This window comes from Triturus cristatus, chromosome 1_1, assembly GCF_964204655.1.
Source record: "Triturus cristatus chromosome 1_1, aTriCri1.1, whole genome shotgun sequence".
Taxonomy (NCBI): Eukaryota; Metazoa; Chordata; class Amphibia; order Caudata; family Salamandridae; genus Triturus; species Triturus cristatus.
The window spans coordinates 168,850,921-168,874,356 of record NC_140579.1 but is presented as its reverse complement, the minus strand read 5'-3'; the positions used below and the strand labels follow the sequence as shown (position 1 = coordinate 168,874,356).

General features: G+C 42.1%; 2 protein-coding genes across 3 annotated transcripts in view; both read right to left on the bottom strand.

Moving 5' to 3' along the window:
- LOC146869905 (vesicle-fusing ATPase-like) overlaps positions 1-21,673 on the bottom strand; it is a 1,998,451-nt gene extending 1,976,778 nt beyond the window's left edge. The window contains exon 1 of one of the 2 annotated variants that reach the window (XM_085624087.1): positions 21,509-21,673. In XM_085624087.1, the coding sequence (XP_085480213.1) occupies positions 21,509-21,520 (12 nt within the window). In that variant the 5' untranslated portion in view covers positions 21,521-21,673. The remainder of the gene's footprint in view (positions 1-21,508) is intronic. The other variant, XM_085624086.1, reaches the window with a different exon arrangement.
- The window catches only part of LOC146869904 (syncytin-B-like), a 441,867-nt gene extending 419,718 nt beyond the window's left edge, over positions 1-22,149 (bottom strand). Inside the window, exon 1 of the mRNA XM_085624094.1 lies at positions 21,992-22,149. The gene's annotated coding sequence lies outside the window, so the exon portion shown is untranslated. The remainder of the gene's footprint in view (positions 1-21,991) is intronic.
- Between the last annotated feature and the right edge of the window lie 1,287 nt (positions 22,150-23,436).

Sequence of the window (23,436 nt, the reverse complement as noted above, 5' to 3'; positions counted from 1 at the left end):
TGTTTTTTAGAACGCATGGTCATTTACCATACATACCTTTACAGCGAAATTCGTTGTAAAGGCATGCGTGGTAAATGACATGCGTTCTAAAACAATGCGTAGTAATGACTTTGCGATGTACAATGCATGCGTGGTAATGCATGCGTTGTAATGGTATCGCGAAGTAAAAAAGTCTTTATAACATCTGTTTACCGATTGAAGCTGGCCCCTGTTCTTCAATGAGTCGTTTATTTGATTAATTAGAGAGAGTGTGTTTTTTTTACCGAAAAGTGCATTCCCGGCTGTTGTATTGTGAAAGTGTCCACGCGGCCTGGTTACACTTACGGTGAGAGAGTGGAAGAGTGATTGGATCTAAAGGAGTTCTGTTGTTGGACGGGACCGGCGCGACACGTCATCAGAAAACACTGCTAATGGAAAGCGTCCTCCCTGAAGTGTGGAGCAGTGCCATAAGAGGCGAACAAGTGTGCGTCGCACCGCAGTATGACCATACCGCGTGACCCATGTACCGCCTCCAGGGTACGGGAGGCAGAAGCAGCATCGCAGGTCCTCTTGAAGACCGTTGTAGCACTAATTCTACATTTTGGAACTAAGGCATTTTAACCTCGTTGTTCCTGCCAGATACAAAGAGAACCTGTGTTATTCAGTGCCCTCGTTACCTTTTTTGTGGGTTGTGGTGCTTGTCACTTCGCTGCCCCGCCGGTGCACACGACTGGACACCCCACATCGTGTGCCATCTGCAGGGCCTCTGCCCTCGGATCACTGGTTTCTCACTATTAAAACATACGCATGATTAAGACATATTAAAAACATTCATGACAAACAGTTGATAGCATCTTTTTGATAGGAACAGGTGGACAACGGGGAGGCGGGTGGGACAGTGAGGAATCCACAGGCAGATACTGTATCCACCAGAAAAAGCGTTACCGAAAGTAAGTAACTTGTTCTCTGATGGATACTTCTGCCTGTGGATTCCTCACCTTTTGAATAGAATCCCCAAGCCGTACCACACCCGGAGTAGCGTGTCCACCTGACTAGACTAAAAAATGTTGCAAAACAGATCAAGCAAAATGGCCATCCCTCCTAACCTCCGAATCCAATAATAATTTTTATTCTAAAATATATTGAAAATAATACTTTAAAAATACTTTTATTAATAAATTTAGACAAACACTTAAAGGAAAACTTTTATTTATAATTAATTTAAAGATATTTCATACTTTACAAATTATGCCGAAGTCGCGACCCCAGCGCGACTTTTCAAAATAGCTACCAGAATGCGCGCAGCCATCGTGTAGGGTCCGCGACTACTGTATAATATTTTTTTTAAAAAGGATTGAAATTCACTGAAAAAAGCATAGGTTTCAGGTACGTTATAGTTAGAAATTAGCATTTAAAAAACCATGGACATTCACTGAAAAAACCATAGGTTTCAGGCACGTTATAGTTAGTTGGACATTTCACTTGTATAAAACCATAGACATTCCGGCGTTATAGTTAGTTCAGCTAACTATAACTCGCGACCCCGCAATGCACTGCTGATGACGTCACATATTACATCATTCATGACATGGTCAGTGGCATCACTGATGACATGTCAAATGACATCACTGATGACATTAGCCACGTGAAAATCTGATGCACCTCCTCACACCTGAATATAACCTTTGATACACTCACTCTAAAATACAGACTACCATTTTCGAAAAAATAGACACATCAATACCAGTTACTAAATACGCACTGACTGATTCCTAGGTCTACACACACATCCACCCATACAGTTACTCATACATGCAGTCACTCATCAATATAACACTATCATATGCACTCATACACCTATACACACTCACACACTGCCACATATCCAGAGTTACTCACACACCTAGTCAGTCATGTAAAGAATCAATCATACTTCCATTTACTCACCTATACAGTTATACAGACACCACCTCACTTATTCATACAGATACTAACACATAATTACTCTCTTATAGACTCATTGATACAAATACACACTCATCCATGCAGCCACTCTCACAGTTACTGACTCTCACATATATTTATTTTACACCATCACTCACATATACTGCCTTTTACATTTGTAGTTACTTGCACATGTACCACTGAGACATCCATTCACTCACCAACACACTCATACACACACTCACCCACCCATACAGCTGTTTCCACATGCACTCTTGAACCCATACACCCAGTGAATCAACCACTCACACATCTATGCACAGTCACACACCTCCCACCCACACACACACACACACTCAGGCAGCCATACACATACTTAGGCAAGCAATCAATAACCCATATAGACACTCATGCAATTACTCACCAACCCATGCAGCAGCTTACACAACAACAGACAGACTGATACAGACGTTCACTCAGTTTATTCACTAACCCATGCATTCAGTAAGACACATTTAATCACTCACTTATACAGTCAGTAACGTACCTACTAAATCCTCCATACAGACACTTACACACCCACTCATTCTTCAATACATCTTGGCATATATATAAAACAAATTTAAACACAGTCACTGGATGATGTCATTTGACATGTCATCAGTGATGTCATCAGTGATGTCACTGACCATGTCATGAATGATGTAATATGTGACGTTATCAGCAGTGCATTGCAAGGGCGCGAGTTATAGTTAGCTGAACTAACTATAACGCCAGAATTTCTATGGTTTTATACAAGTGAACTGTCCAACTAACTATAACGTTCCCGAAACCTATGTTTTTTTCAGTGAATACACTATATATATATATATATATATATATATATATATATATATATATATATATATATACACACACACATATACACACACATATTTATATACACACACACACACACATATATACACACACATATACACACACATATACACACACACACATATACACACACACACATATATACACACACATACACACATATACACACACACTTACACACACATACGCACGCACATATACACACACACATATATATATATATATATATATACACAGACATATACACACACACACACACACACACGTATATACACACACACACACACACGAATACACACACACACACGTATATACACATATACACACACATATTTCCCTCATACCAGCCATTCGGATGGTTCAGACTTTCACCCCACAAAATCTTGAATCAGTGAAATGACCCACTTGTCATAAAAATAGGTATTAAAAAAAATTATAGTTCTTTATTTGTCATGTTCTCCGGAGCTGTGGAGAGCCGCAGGGCGTGCGGCGAGCACATGGGCAATATTGCCCGCAAAAACTACATTTCCCAGGAGTGTTTCTGGGTAGGCGCGCGCGCAGGTTAATGACTCGCCTACCCAGAATCCTTTAAGGTTGGGCGGAGTCAGCGATCGGTACTGCGAATTCAGAGCACCGAGGAACGCGCTGTGGGGACAACCCACGCCTAGGATCCTGACTCGGCCGGACGTTTTCTTGAAGAGCGGTAAGGGTGATGTAGTCACCGCCTTGGGGGGGCATAACGGTCCGAAATTTATCACGGATGCATTTTCTGACGCTGGGTGCAAACGCACAACATTGGTTCTAATTACAGAGGTATTTCAGACGCTGGGTGAAAGCGCACAACATTGGTTCTAAATCCTAAGAGGTGGGAGGCGATACCTCCAACGTAGGCAGTGTTCAGTGGTGTTGAGCATTTAATCACTATAAGCCTTACTGATATGAAAAGATGAAACACTTTATGTTACTTACGCTGTGCTGAAACAACAGAGGAGTGCTTGGCCTCGTAATTCCTGTTATATTAACTGTGCTGCTGGAACAGAAGAAGCACTTGGCATGAAGATAATGCCAATTTCCGCATGTTTCATTTATGTTGATGAGTATCCCTAAAACTACCATATATGCTCTTGTGCTCTCTCTCTCCCTCTCTCCTAGCAGGGGCTTGGTGTGAGATAGGTTCAACCCCCTCTGCGATGCAAGTAGCAACAGTTCTTGTGGTGGGTACAGTGTGTGTATGAGCAGGTGTGTGTGTGTGTGTGTGTGTGTGTGTGTGTGTGTGTTAACGTTTAGTGTTTCGATGCTCAGCTTGAGCATTTTTCTCCTTTATGTTGCATGTAAAGAGCCTGCATATAGGCGATACCCTCATCAAGAGCTTGGTTACGAGAACGCACGTTTTGTTTTTCTTTACAGGTAGTTATTGCTCAGTCTAATGCCTTGGGTTCTTGGTTAAGGTTTACTGGACGTAGAATAGGCTGGTAATTGTGTTTTATCTTGTCTTGTAGGTCTCCCTCCCCGCCGTCCCCATCCTTTCCTTCCCTCGCTTAATCATCCCTACCCTCTGCGCTGTTATCGCATCAGAGGGTGGAGCGATTGAGAGGTGGACCTATTTGAGCAACGCACCGATCCTAGGAGTTTGGAATAAAACCTTGACATTATTAATTCAAAGTGTGAAATACAAAACTCAACAGCTTTCAAAATCAACAAATGCATCTTGTTGTCATTGAGCCTCCACAGGAGCGCTGCCTAAATGACAGTGCTGAGGCAGGGTTTTCTGTTGAAAATTTATTGGGTTTTAAGCTCCAGTTTTGTCTATGTGTCATAGCTAAAATCAATAATCTGTAATCACTAATTATCGTTTTTCGTGATAGATTTTGACTAATCGACATACTAATAAGAGAAACTACACGTGGGAATGCATATATGTTGCTTACTAATATGTGCGGTTAAATAAATAATGGGAGTGCTATTTGTTTTATATTCATGCTTTTTAATAATGTGTACTAATGCTTAAATATGTCGCAGATGGCTAGATAATTACATACACATAAGGGTATTAGTGGGAATTAACACTGATCACTGCGATGATGTAGTAACGTTGTTTGGGTTTCTTTCAATTAAGATGGTCCGTTTTGGCCTAAAAGAAAATGGCTGCCATTTACAGCCTACGTTCGAGTGAATGAGATGTGCCGGAAGGCCTTGCTGAACATGGTTGAAAGTCACCAGATCGCAGCCTCTGCACAATTTGAAAAGCTTCTATGATGACAGCGATTCCAGGCGTGCTGCCAATCCGCTGAGTTGTCCTTGGTTGAGAATGAAGCCACAATGAACTATTATGATTTTGTTATAACTCGGAGGAAGAACTTCTATTAATGCAACATTTTCAAGATTGAGTTTCCTTCTTCCGTCTTTTTATTTTTGTGATTTTTCCCGAGCGGAGGTTTCTCAAATGTAGCGATGCTACATCCTTTCCTGCTCGCTCTGCTCGGTGGCTCAACGGACATTCAGAATAATGATTGTAACGTTTATTTTGTTAGTTTTATTATAAATATACTAGACTAGAGAGGGTCCGTGTTCTTTGCATTCGGATTTTTGAGGCCACTTCTTTCTGAACCCATGCTGGTGAGGATCGATGCTGTGAGGACGGCGACTCGAGAGACTTTACTGAGAGACCTGTCCTGACCCATTTATGACATTTAGCTAGAATAGGTAAATATGAGAATAACGATTTTGCTATTGATTGACTTTCACTTGAACTAATTTTGGATAAAATTACCTTATGTTTGAATTACAGTGTCGGGTGGTTATTTCTTAGTCAGTTATTGAATTCCTTATTGTGATTATTATTGTTTAAATCATGACTCAGGGCAGTATCAATTTGGTCGCATTGGCCTAAGTGTAGATGCAGAGTGATCTAGGAGTTTCCTCTCAGGTTAAGTGCGGATAGAGTAATAGAGTGTATGTAGGTGTGATGGGCCCTAGTGAATGATGAGTGTATGTGCGTGTATCTGTGAAATTACTCTGTGGAAGTAGGGAGAATTTATATGCTCTGATCTGCAGCAATTTCCTGGTAGCAGAGTAATGGTTTTGATTATTGTCTTGATCTGATTAGATTGCTTGTATATTGGCTTTTTGATTCATTGATTATTGATTGATGTTGATATATGTACTAATACTATATGTTGAAGTCGTTATATTGAGTTTTATGTAGTGCTTCTGGAACTTGGGAGCTGGTGACGGTTCCGTAGTAGGGCAGAGGGAAGTGTGTGCTGCTCTCGGGAAAGACGGGATTGTTGGAATTACCTGTACGTATGCAGGATAAATGTGTGACAATTGAAGTTGCGCGTCACATTGTCTGGGTTCGGAATTAGTGACATCGTCGTGTGTTACTACTAGAGATATTTCTGTGTAAGAGAGGAGTATGTATGGTAGCAAAGGTTATCTGTGAAACTCTGGTCTTAAGTCCCAGGGATCCGTAAGGTTTGCCGTTAAAGCTTACCGCTGGAGAAGTAATAGGTATACTCTGAGCTTGCTTGAAGGACTGGGCAGAAGTAAATGCTGCTTGGTTAACGTGTGTTATAATTCTGTAGCGGGACAGACTGTTCGCTGTTCTCGGGAAAGGCAGGATTCTGTATGCGTGTGCTACATTTTCTAGTGTGAAAGTGCGTGAATGTATGAGCATTTAGTTAATTGTGAAAGCTCCTAGGAACAGTCCGGGAGGAAGCAGTTACTGGATGTGTGTTAGAAGGGCAGAGTAGAGGGATGTGCTACTGTGTCAACGAGAGTATTAATTCTGTGGTAGAGCAGAGGTAAGCACTGTTCTAGAGAGAAGCGGAATTCTTGTGAGAAAGATTTTCTTTACTATTCTGTGGTTAGCGAAGCAGACAATGGAGATGTTTAAATGTTGTAACTAATAGATTTTGTAGAATTGTGAGACCAGGCCAACGGAAACGGTTTTGTAAAGGAGGGGTAGTCGAGTGACAAGAGACAGGAGTCAAAGCGGCTGCAGCGACTACTGACGTCAGAAAGACCGCGCTCTGATTGGATAGTGAATCAGAACAGTGCTCGCGCTAGGATTGGTGCGTTAGTGTGAGCCGCGCAGGGATTGGAAGAAGTACAGAGTGACGTAGACGCTCCAGGATTGGTGCGTTGGTGTGAGTCGCGCTGTTATTGGACAAAAGATTCGTAACTGTACGGAAGGGACTAGGGAGTTTTGGTAAACGCTGAAATGTATTACCAAGAGGGGAAAAAGAAGAAATCATTGTTTGGTAAAATAAAGAAATGGTTTGACAAAGATAAGGACATTAAAACAAGAGAAGGTGAATTGCTACCTCCGACGAAAACACCTGCATCCTTCATGGTTGCGAAATATGGATATCATACTTGTATATGGTTGGATAACTGGGTTAGGTATACAAAAGAAGATGGTGTTTTAGCTTTCCCGGAACATGGTTCATTTAATTTGGCTGTGTTGAGAAATTTACGGGAGAAGATGTTGTGTCTTGAGCCGAGACCAAGGCCGACACAGTTCGAGGCATTGGTAGAATGGGAAGATGAGGTACATGAACGAGAGAAACAGAAGTGGGAGTCAGTATAGGTATATGTTTGGGAGGAAATATGATCGTGAAACTCATCATGATCGAATGAGAAGATGGCGAGATGCGAGTATGACAGAGGGACTATATCCTATGAGGACAGTTGAAGAAAAGGAGGACAGGAAAGAAGCAGGGAGGTTACCTGATGCAGAAGTGAAAAGGTTTGGAGCTAATGATTATGAGGATGAGGTTCTAGATGACATGATTTACAAGAGACCACCTCCATATAGACCAGAACCAGAAGAGAACACGCCAGTGGCTACTCCAATAAGAAATACTTTGCGCATTATTGAGACAGAAGTTGTGTCTCCTGATTTGAAAGGTGGTAGTTCTTTCGCGGAAAGGGAAAGAGAGAAAGAGCGAGAGAAAGAGGATCGAATTAGTGATGAGAAAAGAAGAGAATTAGCCAGAACAACATCTGAGCTGACTGAGAAGATCAGAGAGCTGACAAAGAATCTAGAAGCTGTTACGGTACCTGTAACCATAGGTCCGGTTATGCCTGTTTTTGATAAGCAGAGGACGGGTGAAAGTGGTTTAACGGTTCCATATATAGGGAATGGATTGGCTAGTTCTTCGGAAGAGTCAGGAAGAAGGATGAGGGAAAATCAGTTGAGGCATACTATAGGCGATGATGAGTTAAATGTACAGTTTAATTCAGGATTGAATACCAGTTGTGAAGGAATGCCAATATTGGAACCACAGAGGATGGCAGAACCAGTGAGTACAGTGAAAAAGTCTACTGAAATAACAGCTGAGGATTTGAATGAATGGTTGAAAGTTCTTCAAAAGAAAGAGAAAAAATCTCAAGCAATTGATGTGGCCAGGTTGCGCATAGAATTGGAAGAGCTTATTGCAGGAACGGTTTCTATGGAAATTCTGAGAGATCATCATGATGGTGAATTGTTATATATGTGCAAGAGTATCACCTGGAGGGCTAAAAGTACACATGATAGGTTAAGAGGAATAGCGAGTGAATTGGGAGTAGACATGGATAAAGTGAAGGCTTTGCAGAAACCTTATCGAGTGGATTTTTCTGAAAAGGACATAGAAAATTTGAATAATGTAGGCAGAACAGGGCAAATTAAGGAGATGATTTCCTTGTTGCGGAAATGGGGTGATGTAGAAAGATGGAAGGACAGGTGGTACAAAGAAAGGCAAGAATCGGTGGACAAGACTTATTCAGCATTTCCAGTGAGGGAAAAGGAGAAAACAGTGGATGCTTATCCTATGAGAGAAATACCTGGAGGAGGATATGTACATGTTCCATGGACTAGACAGGATATTTTGTCATTGACAAATGATTTCCCTCGACTGAGAGAAAAGCCCGTCGAGTGGTATAGGCAGGTAGACAGGTTTGTGAAATTGTCAAAAGTGCTGTGGGTTGATCTGAATAGTCTTTTTGATATAATTGTTCCGGCAGACTTGTGGGCTGAGTGTAAAATAACCATAGGTTGGCCTGATAAGGAATATCCAAGAGATCAAAAGACAGGAGCTCCAGATCCAGAAGTTATGAGGAAATACGATCAGGGTATAGTGTTTCTGAAAAACAAGGTACCTCCAAAAGAGACAGACTGGGTTAAAATAGATCGAACACATCAGGAAGCAAAAGAATCAGTTCATGCTTTCTATGAAAGGCTGATACTAGCTTTTAAACAGTTCAGTGGAGATGAACACCTGGGTGACAAAGATTTGAGTCATTTTGTATACAGATTTGTATATGGCCTGAGACCTGAGATTAGTGAAAGAATTCGAGAGCATACAGTTGATTGGCAGAGTAAGAAAATTGATGAAATACTGAGACATGCTAAGTACTTCAGTGATGAAATTGAAGCAAAACAAAGGAAGCTGAAAGAGAAGGCAATGTGGGCACAGGTAAAAGTTGCAGAGAGACAAGAAGCACAGTTGGTGGAACAGGCAAATAATTCAGGAAATAGGCCCAGATTTGCAGGAAAAGGAAAGGGAAGCTTGGAGGAGGCAAAGAAGAAGTTCCCTTGTCACAATTGTGGTCAACTGGGACATTGGAGATCCGAATGTACAAATCCACCATTAGTAAGCAATGAGAATAAACCTTTGAATCAACAGGTGCAGAACGAGGGGTGTAATCATCAGCAGCAACAGCAGAAGGGTGTTAAGCAGCAGAGTCAAGAGCCAAAACCGCCCTTGCCGCAGAATAGAGGGTCCCAAAAGTACAGCCAGGATTCGGGATTCTACAATGATGAGCAGGTAAACAAACAGACGTTCGAACCCGGTACAGCAGTACTGGTTAAAGAAGGAAGGGAGTGAGTCTGAGGGTGATGATTGACGGTGCCGAGGAGAGGAGGAAGAGTGCATACTTAGTGCAACTCTAGAAATAGACCAGGCAGGACCATTTGTGGATGGGAAAATAAATGAAGAAAGTGTTACTTTTTTAGTAGACACAGGTGCAACGAGATCAACTGTCAGGTCAGCAGATGTGAGAAATCTTCCTCTCTCGGACGAAGCAATCCAAGTAGTGGGTGTAGCAAACACACAGATTAAGACTCGTCTTACTGAACCAGTAAGGGTAAAGATAGGGAAATTTTCAGACATGCACAGATTTGTGGTCTGTGACACCAGTCCAGTGAACTTGTTAGGTAGGGATTTATTGTGCAAGATTAATTGTACAATTTTCTGTACTCCGGATGGAATAGCTTTTGAGACACCGGATGTGGATGTCTTGTACAGAATGACTCTAGATAATAGAGAGAGTGAAATTGTGGGTACATATGCCGTCTTTAATCCAGATGATTTACCTAGAGAATTAAGAGACACAGTGAAAACAGCAGTTTGGGATTTTACTGGAGAAGATGTGGGATTGATGAATAATGTAGATCCAGTGAAAATTTCAGTGAACGAGGGAATTACTTATCCTAATATTCCTCAGTACAAAAGGACACCAGAAATAATTGAGGGAATAACGCCTATAATTGAGAAAATGATCCAGCAAGGAGTTTTGAGAGAACTACTGAGTAGTCCGTGTAATTCACCGATAATGGGGCTAAAGAAGCCTAATGGGAAGTTCAGGATTGTACAGGATTTGAGAAAAGTTAACAAAATTGTGGTGGCATGTTGTCCCATTGTGCCAAATCCGTCAGTGATTTTGTATCAGATTCCACATGATGCTGAGTGGTACACAGTGATTGATTTGTGTCATGCTTTCTTTTCAATTCCATTGCATCATGACAGCCAGCCTATTTTTGCATTTAGGTTTGGACAGCGTATTTTAGCATGGTGTCGTATCCCACAGGGGTATACAGAGAGTCCTTCGATATTCAATCAGTTATTGAAAAAGTCATTGGAGAGTTTAATCATGCCTAAGAGCTCAGTGCTAGTGCAGTACATCGATGACTTACTTGTGGCATCGAAGACACGTGAAGCTTGTGAAGTAGATACCATAGCTTTACTGAATCATCTGGCAGATGGAGGGTTAAAGGTATCTCCAGCCAAATTACAATTTTGCAAGAAAGAGGTGCATTATCTTGGACACAATATTGAAAAAGGTCTGAGAAAAGTGACTGATGACAGAATCAGAATCATCAGAGGAATGAGAGCCCCGAGGACCCAAAGAGAAGTGAGGATGTTACTGGGGATGGTGGGTTATTGTCGTCAGTGGATAAGTAACTTTTCCCTGATAGCAAGGCCATTGATTAAGCTGACTAAAAGTGAGGTGAGAGACCCATTGGAATTGGATGGAGAACAAATGGCAGCATTTGAAGAGTTAAAGAGCAGAATGTGTGAAGCCCCTGCTTTGGGAATACCTGATTATGAGAAAGAGTTTGAGTTGTACTGCAGTGAGAGAAATAGATGTGCACTTTCAGTGTTAATACAAAAGCATGGACAACTGAGAAGGCCTATTGCGTACTTCTCATCAACACTTGACCCTGTAGCTGTGGGTTTACCTGGTTGCTTGAAATCAGTAGCGGCTACGTGTAGAAGTTTGGAACAAAGTGAGGGTATTATCATGGGATATCCTGTAAGGGTGTACGTACCTCATAATGTGGCGATTCTTTTGACAAGAAGTAGAACTCAATATATGTCACATAGTCGGCTGACTAAATATGAGAAAATCATTCTGGGAGCATCAAATGTGACTCTTGAAAGATGTGTGAATGTGAATCCAGCGACATTGTTGCCTGATGTTGAAAATGTGGGTGTGAAAGATGAAGTTGATCATGATTGTTTGGATGTACTTGACTACTGTACGAAACCAAGACCAGATATTAGAGATCTTCCTCTACATGTGAGTGATCATGTGTTGTTTGTGGATGGATCTTGTCTGAGGACTGACGATGGAGTGCTGAGTGCAGCATATGCAGTATGCAAAGTTTCAGAAGTGATGGAAGCATCTTCTTTGAAAGGAGTAAAATCTGCTCAAGTTGCTGAATTGGTGGCATTGACGAGAGCTTGCAAGATTGGAAAGAATCTGAGAGTGACTGTGATGACTGATAGTCAGTATGGTTTTGGAGTTGTGCATGATTTTGGCCAATTGTGGCTACAGAGAGGTTTCTTGACGTAGAGTGGAACTCCAATAAAGAATGCTGAAGTGATTGGGAAATTGCTTGAGGCGATACAGCTGCCTAAAGAACTAGCAGTTGTAAAATGTGCTGCTCATGGAAAAGGAGATGATTTTGTTACCCTTGGTAACAGATATGCAAATGACATAGCACAGTATTGTGCTAAGAATAACCAATCGATTAATCGGGAACGAGAAAAGGAAATGTCTCTTTGTTCTGTGATGTTTACTAATGTCCTAGAAACGTGGGATGAAGTGAAACTGTTGCAGGATGAGGCAGGAAAGGAAGAGAAGAAAGATTGGATTAAGGCAGGTTGTGCTCCAAGAGAATCAGATCATGTTTGGGTCTGTAAAGATGGAAGACCAGTCATGCCAAACAGCATGCTGTCGACAATGGCAAGAATGTATCATGGCCAGGGACACCTGGGGAGGGATGCCATGATTAGGTCTTTTAAACAGACCTGGTACAATGCAAAGTTCAGGTTGATTGCAGAAAGTATTTGTCAAAGATGTTTGATTTGTCAGCAATTCAACACTGGGAAGAAGACAGTGGTGAGCCTAGGAACAATAGGCAGAGAAGGAGGTCCTTTTACCAGAATGCAAATAGATTTCATTGAAATGCCCCAAGTGAACAGATTGAGGTATGTTCTAGTGGTAGTCTGTTTGTTTTCGAGATGGGTGGAGGCTTATCCAACTAGGAGAAATGATGGAATAACAGTGGCAAAGTTACTGTTAAGGGAACTGATTCCTAGGTATGGGTTTCCAGTAACGATTGAGTCTGATAGAGGTGGACACTTCTATAATGAGCTCATGAGTTTAATTTGTGAAGCACTAAGCATACAGCAGAAGTTACATTGTGCATACAGACCAGAGGCTTCTGGAGTTGTTGAACAGATAAATGGCACAATCAAAAACAGAATTGGTAAGATGTGTTTAGCTACTGGAATGAAATGGCCAGATGTCTTGCCTCTAGTGTTGATGACCATTAGGTCTACTCCAGATAGAACTACTGGTTTGAGTCCGCATGAAATCCTAATTGGACGTGCGATGCGACATGCATTTGTGCCTGTCAACAAGTTGATGACAATAACTGATGACATGATTTTGGATTACTGTAAAGGCCTGGCTGACGCAGTTCATTCTGTGTTTCACCAGGTTGGAGAAGACGCTACTACACTTGAAAAGAAGCAAGCCCATGATCTGAGTCCAGGGGATTGGGTGAGGATAAAGGTGCACAGGAGAAGAAATTGCTTGGTTCCAAGGTGGGGAAGACCAAGACAAGTCATTCTGACCACGACAACTGCTGTAAAGTGTGCTGGTGTGAAGAAATGGGTGCATGCAAGTCATACTCTGAGAGTTCCAAATCCATGAGAAGGGACTGGTAAAGAGTATTTTGAAGAATCAGACTCGAGTGATGATGAAGAAACTGAGCCAGTGAGAAGGGAAAATAATCCTGAAAGAGCTGAGGAAGAAAGAGAGTCAGGTGATTCTTTCCTTCCAAAGGAGACATCAAAGCAAACATTGAGAGTTACAGAGGAGAGATCAGATTCTGAAAGAGTGCCTGAAGTTCCAACGAGCAGTGGAGAAGAAAGGAGAGGAAAAAGAAATTCCACAGGGAATACACCTGAATCGGATGAGGAAGTTGAAATTCCACTTGAGATTACACCTGAAGAGGTAGGGTCAGAAGAAGATAGAGAGGGACAGATTGCGGAAGACCCCCGAGGAGGTGTAGGGAATATTTCTGATGAGCTAGGTGAAGGGACAAGTAGATAGCAAGAAGATTGCGTGTCGGAGACCCGAGGAGGGACAGGAATAGGGAAATCTCGAGTGGTGAAAAAGAAGTCTGTGGAGAATAAAAGTATTGCTGAGGGACAAAAGGCAGATGAAACAGAATCGGATGAAAGTGAGAATGAGAAACATGAGGGTCGAGTTCTGAGGAAAAGGACTTGGATTGGAGAAAGAAACAATAAAGAAGTGAGACCGAAAAAGGTTGGCCTAACAAGATAAAGAGGCTGAGGTACAGATTGACACGAGTGGATTCGTCAAAAGCTGAACAGGTGAACGAAGTGTCGAGTCAAAACAAAACAAAAGGTGGAAAACAAGAAGAATCGAAGGAACAAGGAAGAATCAAAAGAATTATACAACCCAACCAAAAGTACAGATCACCGGAATGGTCTTATGTGGCACTGTCTGAAGGAGAAGAAGAAGAAGCAGTGAATCAAGATAATCATGAGGGGATCTTGAGAAAAGTGGTTGAGGGAGAGGAAAAGTCTGTTGGAATCTTAAAAGTTATCCTGACTGACATTGGAGAAGAGTCGGATGCACAGGATGTTGTTGAAGATTTGATACAATTCGATGTTGCTGAAGAAGGAGTGAAAAGTGATGAAAATCCAAATTGAGTGAACTGAAGGGGTCACTTGGAGAAAGTAAAAGAACAAACTTTGAAAATTAGCTGTTTTGAAAATTAGAGTTCTAAACTCAGTAGTGGAGTAGAAGAGGCTAAGTCAAAAGACACTGCCAAAGTAGTAAAATGGCTAACACAGAGAATAATCAAAGTAGATGTGCCTTTTTGAAAAGATGGTGTAGAATGTGCTGCTGCTGTACTAGTTTATTAGTTCTATTATGGTGTGTACTTGCTTTATTAGTTACCTTTAGGGTTACAATAGACACTTTTGGGATACATACTGAGAATATGACTGATGTAGGGAAAAATTCACAGAAAATAGTTTCCACTAGAATTAGTAACATTAACATACATAAAGATAGGTCAATTAATGATTTTTCTAGCAATGTTTTTTCAAAGTTGTTGTATGAATACGTAAAGACAATGGAAGTTAGGGATTGCTACGTATGTATGCAATTACCTGCATCTGTTTCAGAAGGTGTTACTTATCACCATTTACCAGCTACGTATGGAATTTCATGTAGTGTGTTAAGTAGTGTTTTTTATTTGTTAGGGAAAATAGATTATGAGATGTCTAACAAAGATAATATTTTTGGGCAGTTGCCAATGAACAAAAAGCTGAATCCAGCTAAAGAAGCTAACATTTTTGGTGAAATTTTTATTGAAAAAGAAGAATTAACATTAGATTACATTTTTAAGAACAATTTAACTTGCAGTTTGAAAGAAGAAGAGAAAGCTTTCCTGAACATGGTAGAGGAAAGGAGAATTAGCATGCATGAGAAGGCAGGGAAATATAAAATGAGTGAGACAATTTGGGATATTGAAATGGGAAAGGAGTTGAGGAATGGGGCCAGTCCAACTTTGGCTTTAGATGCACCACAGAAGGGTAAACTATGCATTACCAGGAGGAAATCCCAATATGATAATTATTTTGTTGGGGCTAGTGAGTGCCATGATACATACTTTATTGCAACAGGATGGGGATTCAGAGGAGGAGAAGATCCAGTTTTCCCGGGAGTGTATTATATTTGTGGGAACAGGGCTTATTACAGGTTGCCTGACCATTGGTATGGCACATGTTATGTTGGTCTGGTCTTCCCAAAGATTTTTCATATAGACAAGATAGAAGATGTAGAACATATTAACTTACTAACACGTTTTAAGAGAGAGACTTGGTCAGAAATAGTAGGTGATGTATTTGGAGCTTTAATTCCAGCAGTGGGAATTTCGCTTAATGCATATGGAATTCGGAAACTGTCAACAGTGGTAGATCGCTTATCGACAAGTACCGCTGGAGGGTTTCTTTTGGTAAATACGGAAATGGTTGCCTTACGTGCCATGTCTATGCAAAATCGACTTGCCCTTGATATTCTATTGGCCAAGGAGGGTGGAGTCTGTGGAATGCTGAAAGTTCAACATTGTTGCACTTACATTCCTGACGAAAGTAGAGACCTGAAGGTCTATATCAAAAATATATTACTGATTTGCATGAGGAATTAGTACCACTGGAAGCTGAGAGTATTTGGACTAAATTAGCTAATAAGATGATAGCTATTAAGAGTTTTATTGCTAAACTAGGTAGTACTATTATAGGTAAGGTGTGGTTTCCTTTGACATGTGTGATTATTGCTTTGTTGATATTAAGATTGGTGTGTTTGTGTTGTAAAAACAGGGGAGGGAAAAAAAAAAGAATTTGAGGAAAAATTGAAAAGAGACAAAAGAGGTCGGAAAGAGAGCCACAAGAAATAGAATTAGAAGAATTGAGAGAGAGTGTTTACTTGGAGACAAAAAGGGATGATGAAAGGGAATCTGGTGTGTAAGTTGGGAAGAAAGAAAGAGACATTTCGATTTCTCCTAAATTGGGACAAAAATTTTTTTGGGGGGGGTTTTGATTTATTTGGTGATAATATCACCAAAGGGGGGATTGCTGGAGCAGGGTTTTCTGTTGAAAATTTATTGGGTTTTAAGCTCCAGTTTTGTCTATGTGTCATAGCTAAAATCAATAATCTGTAATCACTAATTATCGTTTTTCGTGATAGATTTTGACTAATCGACATACTAATAAGAGAAACTACACGTGGGAATGCATATATGTTGCTTACTAATATGTGCGGTTAAATAAATAATGGGAGTGCTATTTCTTTTATATTCATGCTTTTTAATAATGTGTACTAATGCTTAAATATGTCGCAGATGGCTAGATAATTACATACACATAAGGGTATTAGTGGGAATTAACACTGATCACTGCGATGATGTAGTAACGTTGTTTGGGTTTCTTTCAATTAAGATGGTCCGTTTTGGCCTAAAAGAAAATGGCTGCCATTTACAGCCTACGTTCGAGTGAATGAGATGTGCCGGAAGGCCTTGCTGAACATGGTTGAAAGTCACCAGATCGCAGCCTCTGCACAATTTGAAAAGGTTCTATGATGACAGCGATTCCAGGCGTGCTGCCAATCCGCTGAGTTGTCCTTGGTTGAGAATGAAGCCACAATGAACTATTATGATTTTGTTAAAACTCTGAGGAAGAACTTCTATTAATGCAACATTTTCAAGATTGAGTTTCCTTCTTCCGTCTTTTTATTTTTGGGATTTTTCCCGAGCGGAGGTTTCTCAAATGTAGCGATGCTACATCCTTTCCTGCTCGCTCTGCTCGGTGGCTCAACGGACATTCAGAATAATGATTGTAACGTTTATTTTGTTAGTTTTATTATAAATATACTAGACTAGAGAGGGTCCGTGTTCTTTGCATTCGGATTTTTGAGGCCACTTCTTTCTGAACCCATGCTGGTGAGGATCGATGCTGTGAGGACGGCGACTCGAGAGACTTTACTGAGAGACCTGTCCTGACCCATTTATGACATTTAGCTAGAATAGGTAAATATGAGAATAACGATTTTGCTATTGATTGACTTTCACTTGAACTAATTTTAGATAAAATTACCTTATGTTTGAATTACAGTGTCGGGTGGTTATTTCTTTGTCAGTTATTGAATTCCTTATTGTGATTATTATTGTTTAAATCATGACTCAGGGCAATATCAATTTGGTCGCATTGGCCTAAGTGTAGATGCAGAGTGATCTAGGAGTTTCCTCTCAGGTTTAGTGCGGATAGAGTAATAGAGTGTATGTAGGTGTGATGGGCCCTAGTGAATGATGAGTGTATGTGCGTGTATCTGTGAAATTACTCTATCTGTGGAAGTAGGGAGAATTTATATGCTCTGATCTGCAGCAACAGCATGATGCACTTGATTCACAGTCAATTTAAACTTTGAATTATTTATGCTCAGTGAAAGTTTGAACCACACACATGGCTAGTGTGTGAGAATCAATTCATAAAGGCTTGAATCCAGTAAGAACTAAAGCAAGAAAGTACAATCCGAAGCCCGAATACAGCAGACCCCGAAAGCCATCCATTGAGGAGGTACTCATCAAACCACACAAGGCCCGGCCACACTATGATGGGACTGCTCAAAGGCAGCTCCACTATCTGGACTGCCAGAGCAGGTTCGACGCTTGCTACATATCCTGTCTGATACTGCATTGATTACTATACTGCATTGATTACTATGGGAGCTTTGGCACCGATGGGTGGGAGATACGCTGTTGAGTGAGTAATTGGGTGATTTTACTGTGCCGCATATGTGGAAGTTAGGATGGCGTCAGAATACAGACAAGGTAATGACTAGCATAGCATGGCAATGGTGTGTCCGGAAGCATCTTCAGGCGAAGTAAGGATGCCTACATGCTTTGGCGCACCACCAAGTTCAGGCTGACGACAGACTTTGGCAAGGACACATAATTGGGGCTATGAGTATAAATGTGACTGAGTAATACTAAGGCATGTTTCCGATAAATAGCAGACATAGTTAAATGGCTGGGCAAGTAACTTTGTATAAAATGCAGGGGAAGGGGCTGTCACCTATAAGTACTCACTTTGCAAAGCCTGTGAGCAGATTAGTTAAAAAGATGGTGCCCCAAGAAACATGATCACGTTTATGGCTGCAAAGTCCTTTCACAATGGGGCAGCATGGACAGGTCTTGGCATTACTATCATAAGAACAGCTGTGGAGATGCAAATGTGGAGATGCCAAAAGGTGCAAAGATGAACATGGATGTGTCGTTATGGTGGATCTGCAGACTCTGGAACTAGGTTTGAGTCCTGGCATCGGCTCAACATCCTGTAATTCTGGGCAAATCACTTAAGCTGCACATGTCTAAAAAAATAAACAAATCTGACCTTGTGTAATGTAACTGATAATCATGTAAAATGCTCCAGTGAGCGAGGGCAACATTTTCACTACACAAAACAGGAGGGACATGGGGATAGTGTCAGAGAACGTGAAGGGAATTCAGATAAAATGTCATCTCGGATTGTCTCCAGAGACAAGATAGATGGCCATGTCGGGACTGCGGCCAGAGATGAGCCAGGAAATCAGGCTTGGAGGTACCATCAAAAACAAGCATTGGCATAGCCAATAGGTCTCGCCTTTGGGACCTTATAAGTGTTTAGCCATGCAACAGTTGCATAACTAAATACTTATAAGGTCCCAAAAGCGAGACCTATTGTCCATGCCAAGCGGCGAGAGGCCGCGAAAGTGATCGCGATCGCACATCAAAGCGGCCGTACGGCCGCGAAAGTGAAAGTAAGCGGTAAAGCGCGACGCGCGCGCCCGCGCACATGCACTGTAGCTCTAGGCTGGCCTGGTAGCATTTTTTGGAGCCCTCTCAATAAGTCTCGCCAGACCAGCGCATGCGCTGGGTCAGGCGAGACCTAACAAGGTACAAAGGGTGATCAGGGGTACTTTCAGAGATGAGATACGGGCACACATTTTGGTGATACTATCAGAGACAAATCATAGGCTCAGATGCAAGCATGTCAGATAACCCCTAAAGTAAGATCTGTGGATGCTGTTAGCCTCACAGTCAGGTCTGGAGGAGGGTGTCATCAAACGGACTACAGGGTTCCCCTTTAATGGTTATTTCAAAGATGAGCCAATAAGTAAAGTCTCTGTATGGTATCAGGTCTAAGGATGCGATTCAACGGGTGCTGTAGGGCGAGATGTCAGGGTGCAATCAGTAATGAGCAATAAAGTCAAGCCTAGGTGTGACATCAGAATCAAGCCATAAGGTCAGGTCTAGGAGTGATATCACATGAACCAATAGATACAATTAAAGGATGCTGTCAATAAGAAGTCATTAGGTAAGATCTTGTCAAATGTTCTAATGAAGGTGTCAAAAACAAGCCATTTAGTTATGCCTCAGAAGCCAAAAAGTGAAGCTGTGCATCTGCGAACAGATGCACAGAACAGTCAAGGAAGGCTGGAGTTGTCAAAGATGAAATACAGGGTCACATTTGGAGTTGTAACCAATACAACAAGGGGAACCCCTGCAGAGCAAATGTAGGTAGAGACTCAGGGGAAAATACTGAATAAATAATGAAGGAAAAATACTCTACCTATTTCTTCCAAAATGTACAGTGTATCATTTAATAAAAAGGCTGACACTCAAACTAAGGCTGGTCATGAAAAAAACAAAAACAATTTCAAGGTAAGAAAAACAAAGTCAATTAATGAATGTTTTTATTTCAAAAGATTTCTCTTGTAGACCAGCAACCAGTGCACTTGAAAATGTGGCTGTTTTTCTTCAGTTATAACAAAATCCAGGCAGCAATCTGCAAAACTGGGAAGCCGTAAGTAAACACTACCTACACCTTCGAGACATACAGAAATATACAATATTTCTTAGAAGTCACAATTTGAAAAACTTGTCATATGCACTGTAAAGACACGAGAAGTCAGAGTATTAACTGAGTTAAGTATAATCCCATGGTTTCTTTTCAACAAATGGGGAAGCAGTACTTCTCTATAGTGTACCACTACAACCCAAAATGCTCATAAATAGATTTATTTTTTTAGCAATAATGCTAAAGGTCACTTGCAGACTCAACTTCTATGCAGGATGGAATTGGCAAGCATACTGTCAGTTTCATCAACTCTACCATGAGGAAGGGGATCACTTGCAGCATTAGGTGAATGAAGAGAAACAAATGTTGGCACCCATCTTATCCAGTGGGCGTCAATGGCACTGTATCAATCGAGTTGATGCCTCCCTTATCACCCAATGGGAGTCAGTAAAAGCTGTTTCACATCTGGGAGAAACAAGAAGCTCTTGTGGAGTGATCATGCTAAGTGGGTCACTTGGGGGTGTCGGTGGCCATCGCATCACTTAAAGGATTAAACCTTGACACCCACCTCATCTGATGGGTGTCAACATTAGCTAATGTGATGTAATAATGTCCATGACAGCCACATCACCCAAGGACGTAAACAAGTATGTAAGGAAGGCACAAGTGTCTTTAAGGTGGGTCAGCTACTCCTGCTTCAAGTAAAATGTCAGTGTCCTTCATTATGAATGGCGGCTACATCTGTGAAGGCGTCAGTGGTAACAGTGTCAGTGTGAAGTTGCCAATGGAGACTTCTTTGCCTAAAAATGGCTGCCATTCACTTGAGGGATATCGGTGTCATCATCACCCACTTCTCCTGTGTGATGTTAGTTAGCTTCACTAAGAGAAGAAGAAGAAGAAGGGTCAAGGACAACCAACGCTCCACTTGTGAGATGCCACTAGTAGCCATCACATCGGAGGTGTGTCAGTGGTAATTTAAAGAACAGCGTGGACACCGGTGGTGACAGTGACACTGACGTGTCACCCTAGGGTAGGGTAGTCAGGGGCAGTCACGCCACTAAAGGAAGGACACATTCTGAATGCGACACTTGTTTTAAATAGCAGCTGTTATTGCAACAGCCTCACCTGAGTCAAATGCATCACGTGTCAGAAGAACGTGAGCCCTCAATGGATGCCAGTGGCTCCCGCACTTGTCTCGGGTGGGCAGAGATGCTGATCAAAGCCAAGGTCATCGAGGGTTGCAGGAAGGCCAACAATGCAGCACTGAAGGTCTGGGCAAAATACTATAAGCATACATTCGCCCTCCCGATGCGCATCCCCACCAAAGTAATAGAGAGCATAGGGCTGACTATCCATTCCTTCCCCAGTCACAGTGACATGAAGGGGTCAACGTCCATCTTCCTTCTTTGTGCCTCCTGTTCTGCCACATCTCAACACAACATTTCTTATAGAATGACTTAGCTCGACAGCCTCACACCAAATTTCTTAAGACTCACCCGCGTCGCCATCTTCCCCTCCCGACCTGACCGCTTCTGATTCTGACTGGAACTGCACTGACAGAGCGCGTTCTAGAATCAGCAGCTCGCCCGTTTCTGCGCGCACCCGCGTCCCAGACTGCGCATTGGGACGTGCTTAGTATGACTCATTCACTGCCATCTTACAGTCAGGCGGACGTCAGCGTGTAGAAATACACGTGATTTAGCCCCGCGTTTCAGCATGAAACAAGAAAAGTTGCTGTTTTGCCTAATCCCGCCCCAACTGGCGCAGAGGCATGCAAAGGCGCATGCGCAATTTCAGCGAAACGTTTCGCTTATGATGGCGTTGAGAGTGAAAGTAAAAGAAACACTCGGCGCACAGAAAGGTGCATGTTATTCGAAATATCATTTAATAGTATTTTTTTAATCTAGCCGCATATCTTGCAATATATCTGGGCCGTGTACTGAATCCCTGACCACGTCCTCGTGAGCCCTGCTACGTACCTGTGAGGCCCTGAGACTCCTGGGGCTACCGTCTCCTTGTTGGCTGTTGCGTTTCCCTCCCGCCGTCGCTTGTAACCGCGATCGCTGTGTGGGGGGAGCGCTTGAAGGGACCACGACACCCAGGATCCCTTGGGTCACGGAAGCGGAAACTTAATTGAGCCCGCCCCCCCCCCCCCCCCCCCGCGACGCGCGCGTGTGGTTCCGGCAGAAGCCCGGGACAAGGGCGGGACGTCTTTGGCTGGACGAGCCTGGGCTGGTGTAGAAAGATGAGACACTCCTGAAGCTTGATATTGTATTTGAAAAGCTGTAAAATCTTGTATGCGGTCGGTGGGCTCATTTGAAGGAATCCTCGTCGCCAAATGTAGAAAGATGAGACACTCCTGAAGCTTGATATTGTATTTGATCGTTTATTTGAAGGAGCGTAGTACAGCAGTAAAAGCCCACAACCGGTCATTCAACAGCTCTCGAAGCAACTGCCTGAATAAACAGTTACGGCAGTCACAACGACAGCTGACGAATGAACGGGACATATTGAATGTACACAGAGCGCGGGGAAGGCGCTCGAGAAACTACAGTGCAGGCACGTGAATAACAAGTCGCTCTTAAAGCGGACGAGCGACTTGTTACCTTAACAGCTGGGCCACTGCTTTTTGCACCTTGGACTATTACCCTTGTGAGCTTTTCCGACACAGGGGATTTTTGCTTGTTGTGGTGTTAGAATTATACTATACATTACTGTGTGGCTTGTCTAATAGTCTGTACGTATATTGTAGCGCTGTTGCTCCCTAACTGGTAACCGTTGCTGTATCATAGTTAATATCGTAATACTGACCATGCCTAGCAGTAAACATGACAAATTGGTATCTGGAACTGGTCTAATGGATAACTATTTAGTTAAAGTGGTCAATAAAATCAATAATGACCGTAGAGTATCCCTTGGTAAGGGGGGCCCCCTTGCTCCTTTAGATGTCTCCCTCAATTGTGAGGTTGATAGCCTACTTGAGGATCCTAACAGTCTAAGTACCCGTCCGGTTATAACGGTCGAAGCCCAGGTTTATTCTGAGTGCCCGGTGGACCCTCTGGACTTGACCACTTCTGTTTTGGAGGAAGTTCCCCTTAGTCCCAGACCTGTGCGAGCTTGTAGGAAGAAACCCAATAAAAGGGGGGGGAAGCACACTAAAAGAAGAGTCGAAGCCTCACACCAAGCCCAAAATAGTATTGTTTCTGGTACTGCACTACAGGAAGGTAACAGCTCTGTCTGTAGTAACTTAGCACCAGACCAGTTTGCATTACTTGTAGCAACCCTTGAGACACAATTTGAAACTAAGCTAGCCGAGCATACTTAATCTTTATTGTCCCAATTAAAAAATGCCAATATGGAAGTGAAGAGGCTTGGGGACCTTGTAGCGAAACTTTTGTCTGGTAGTGGGAAAACAACGACATCA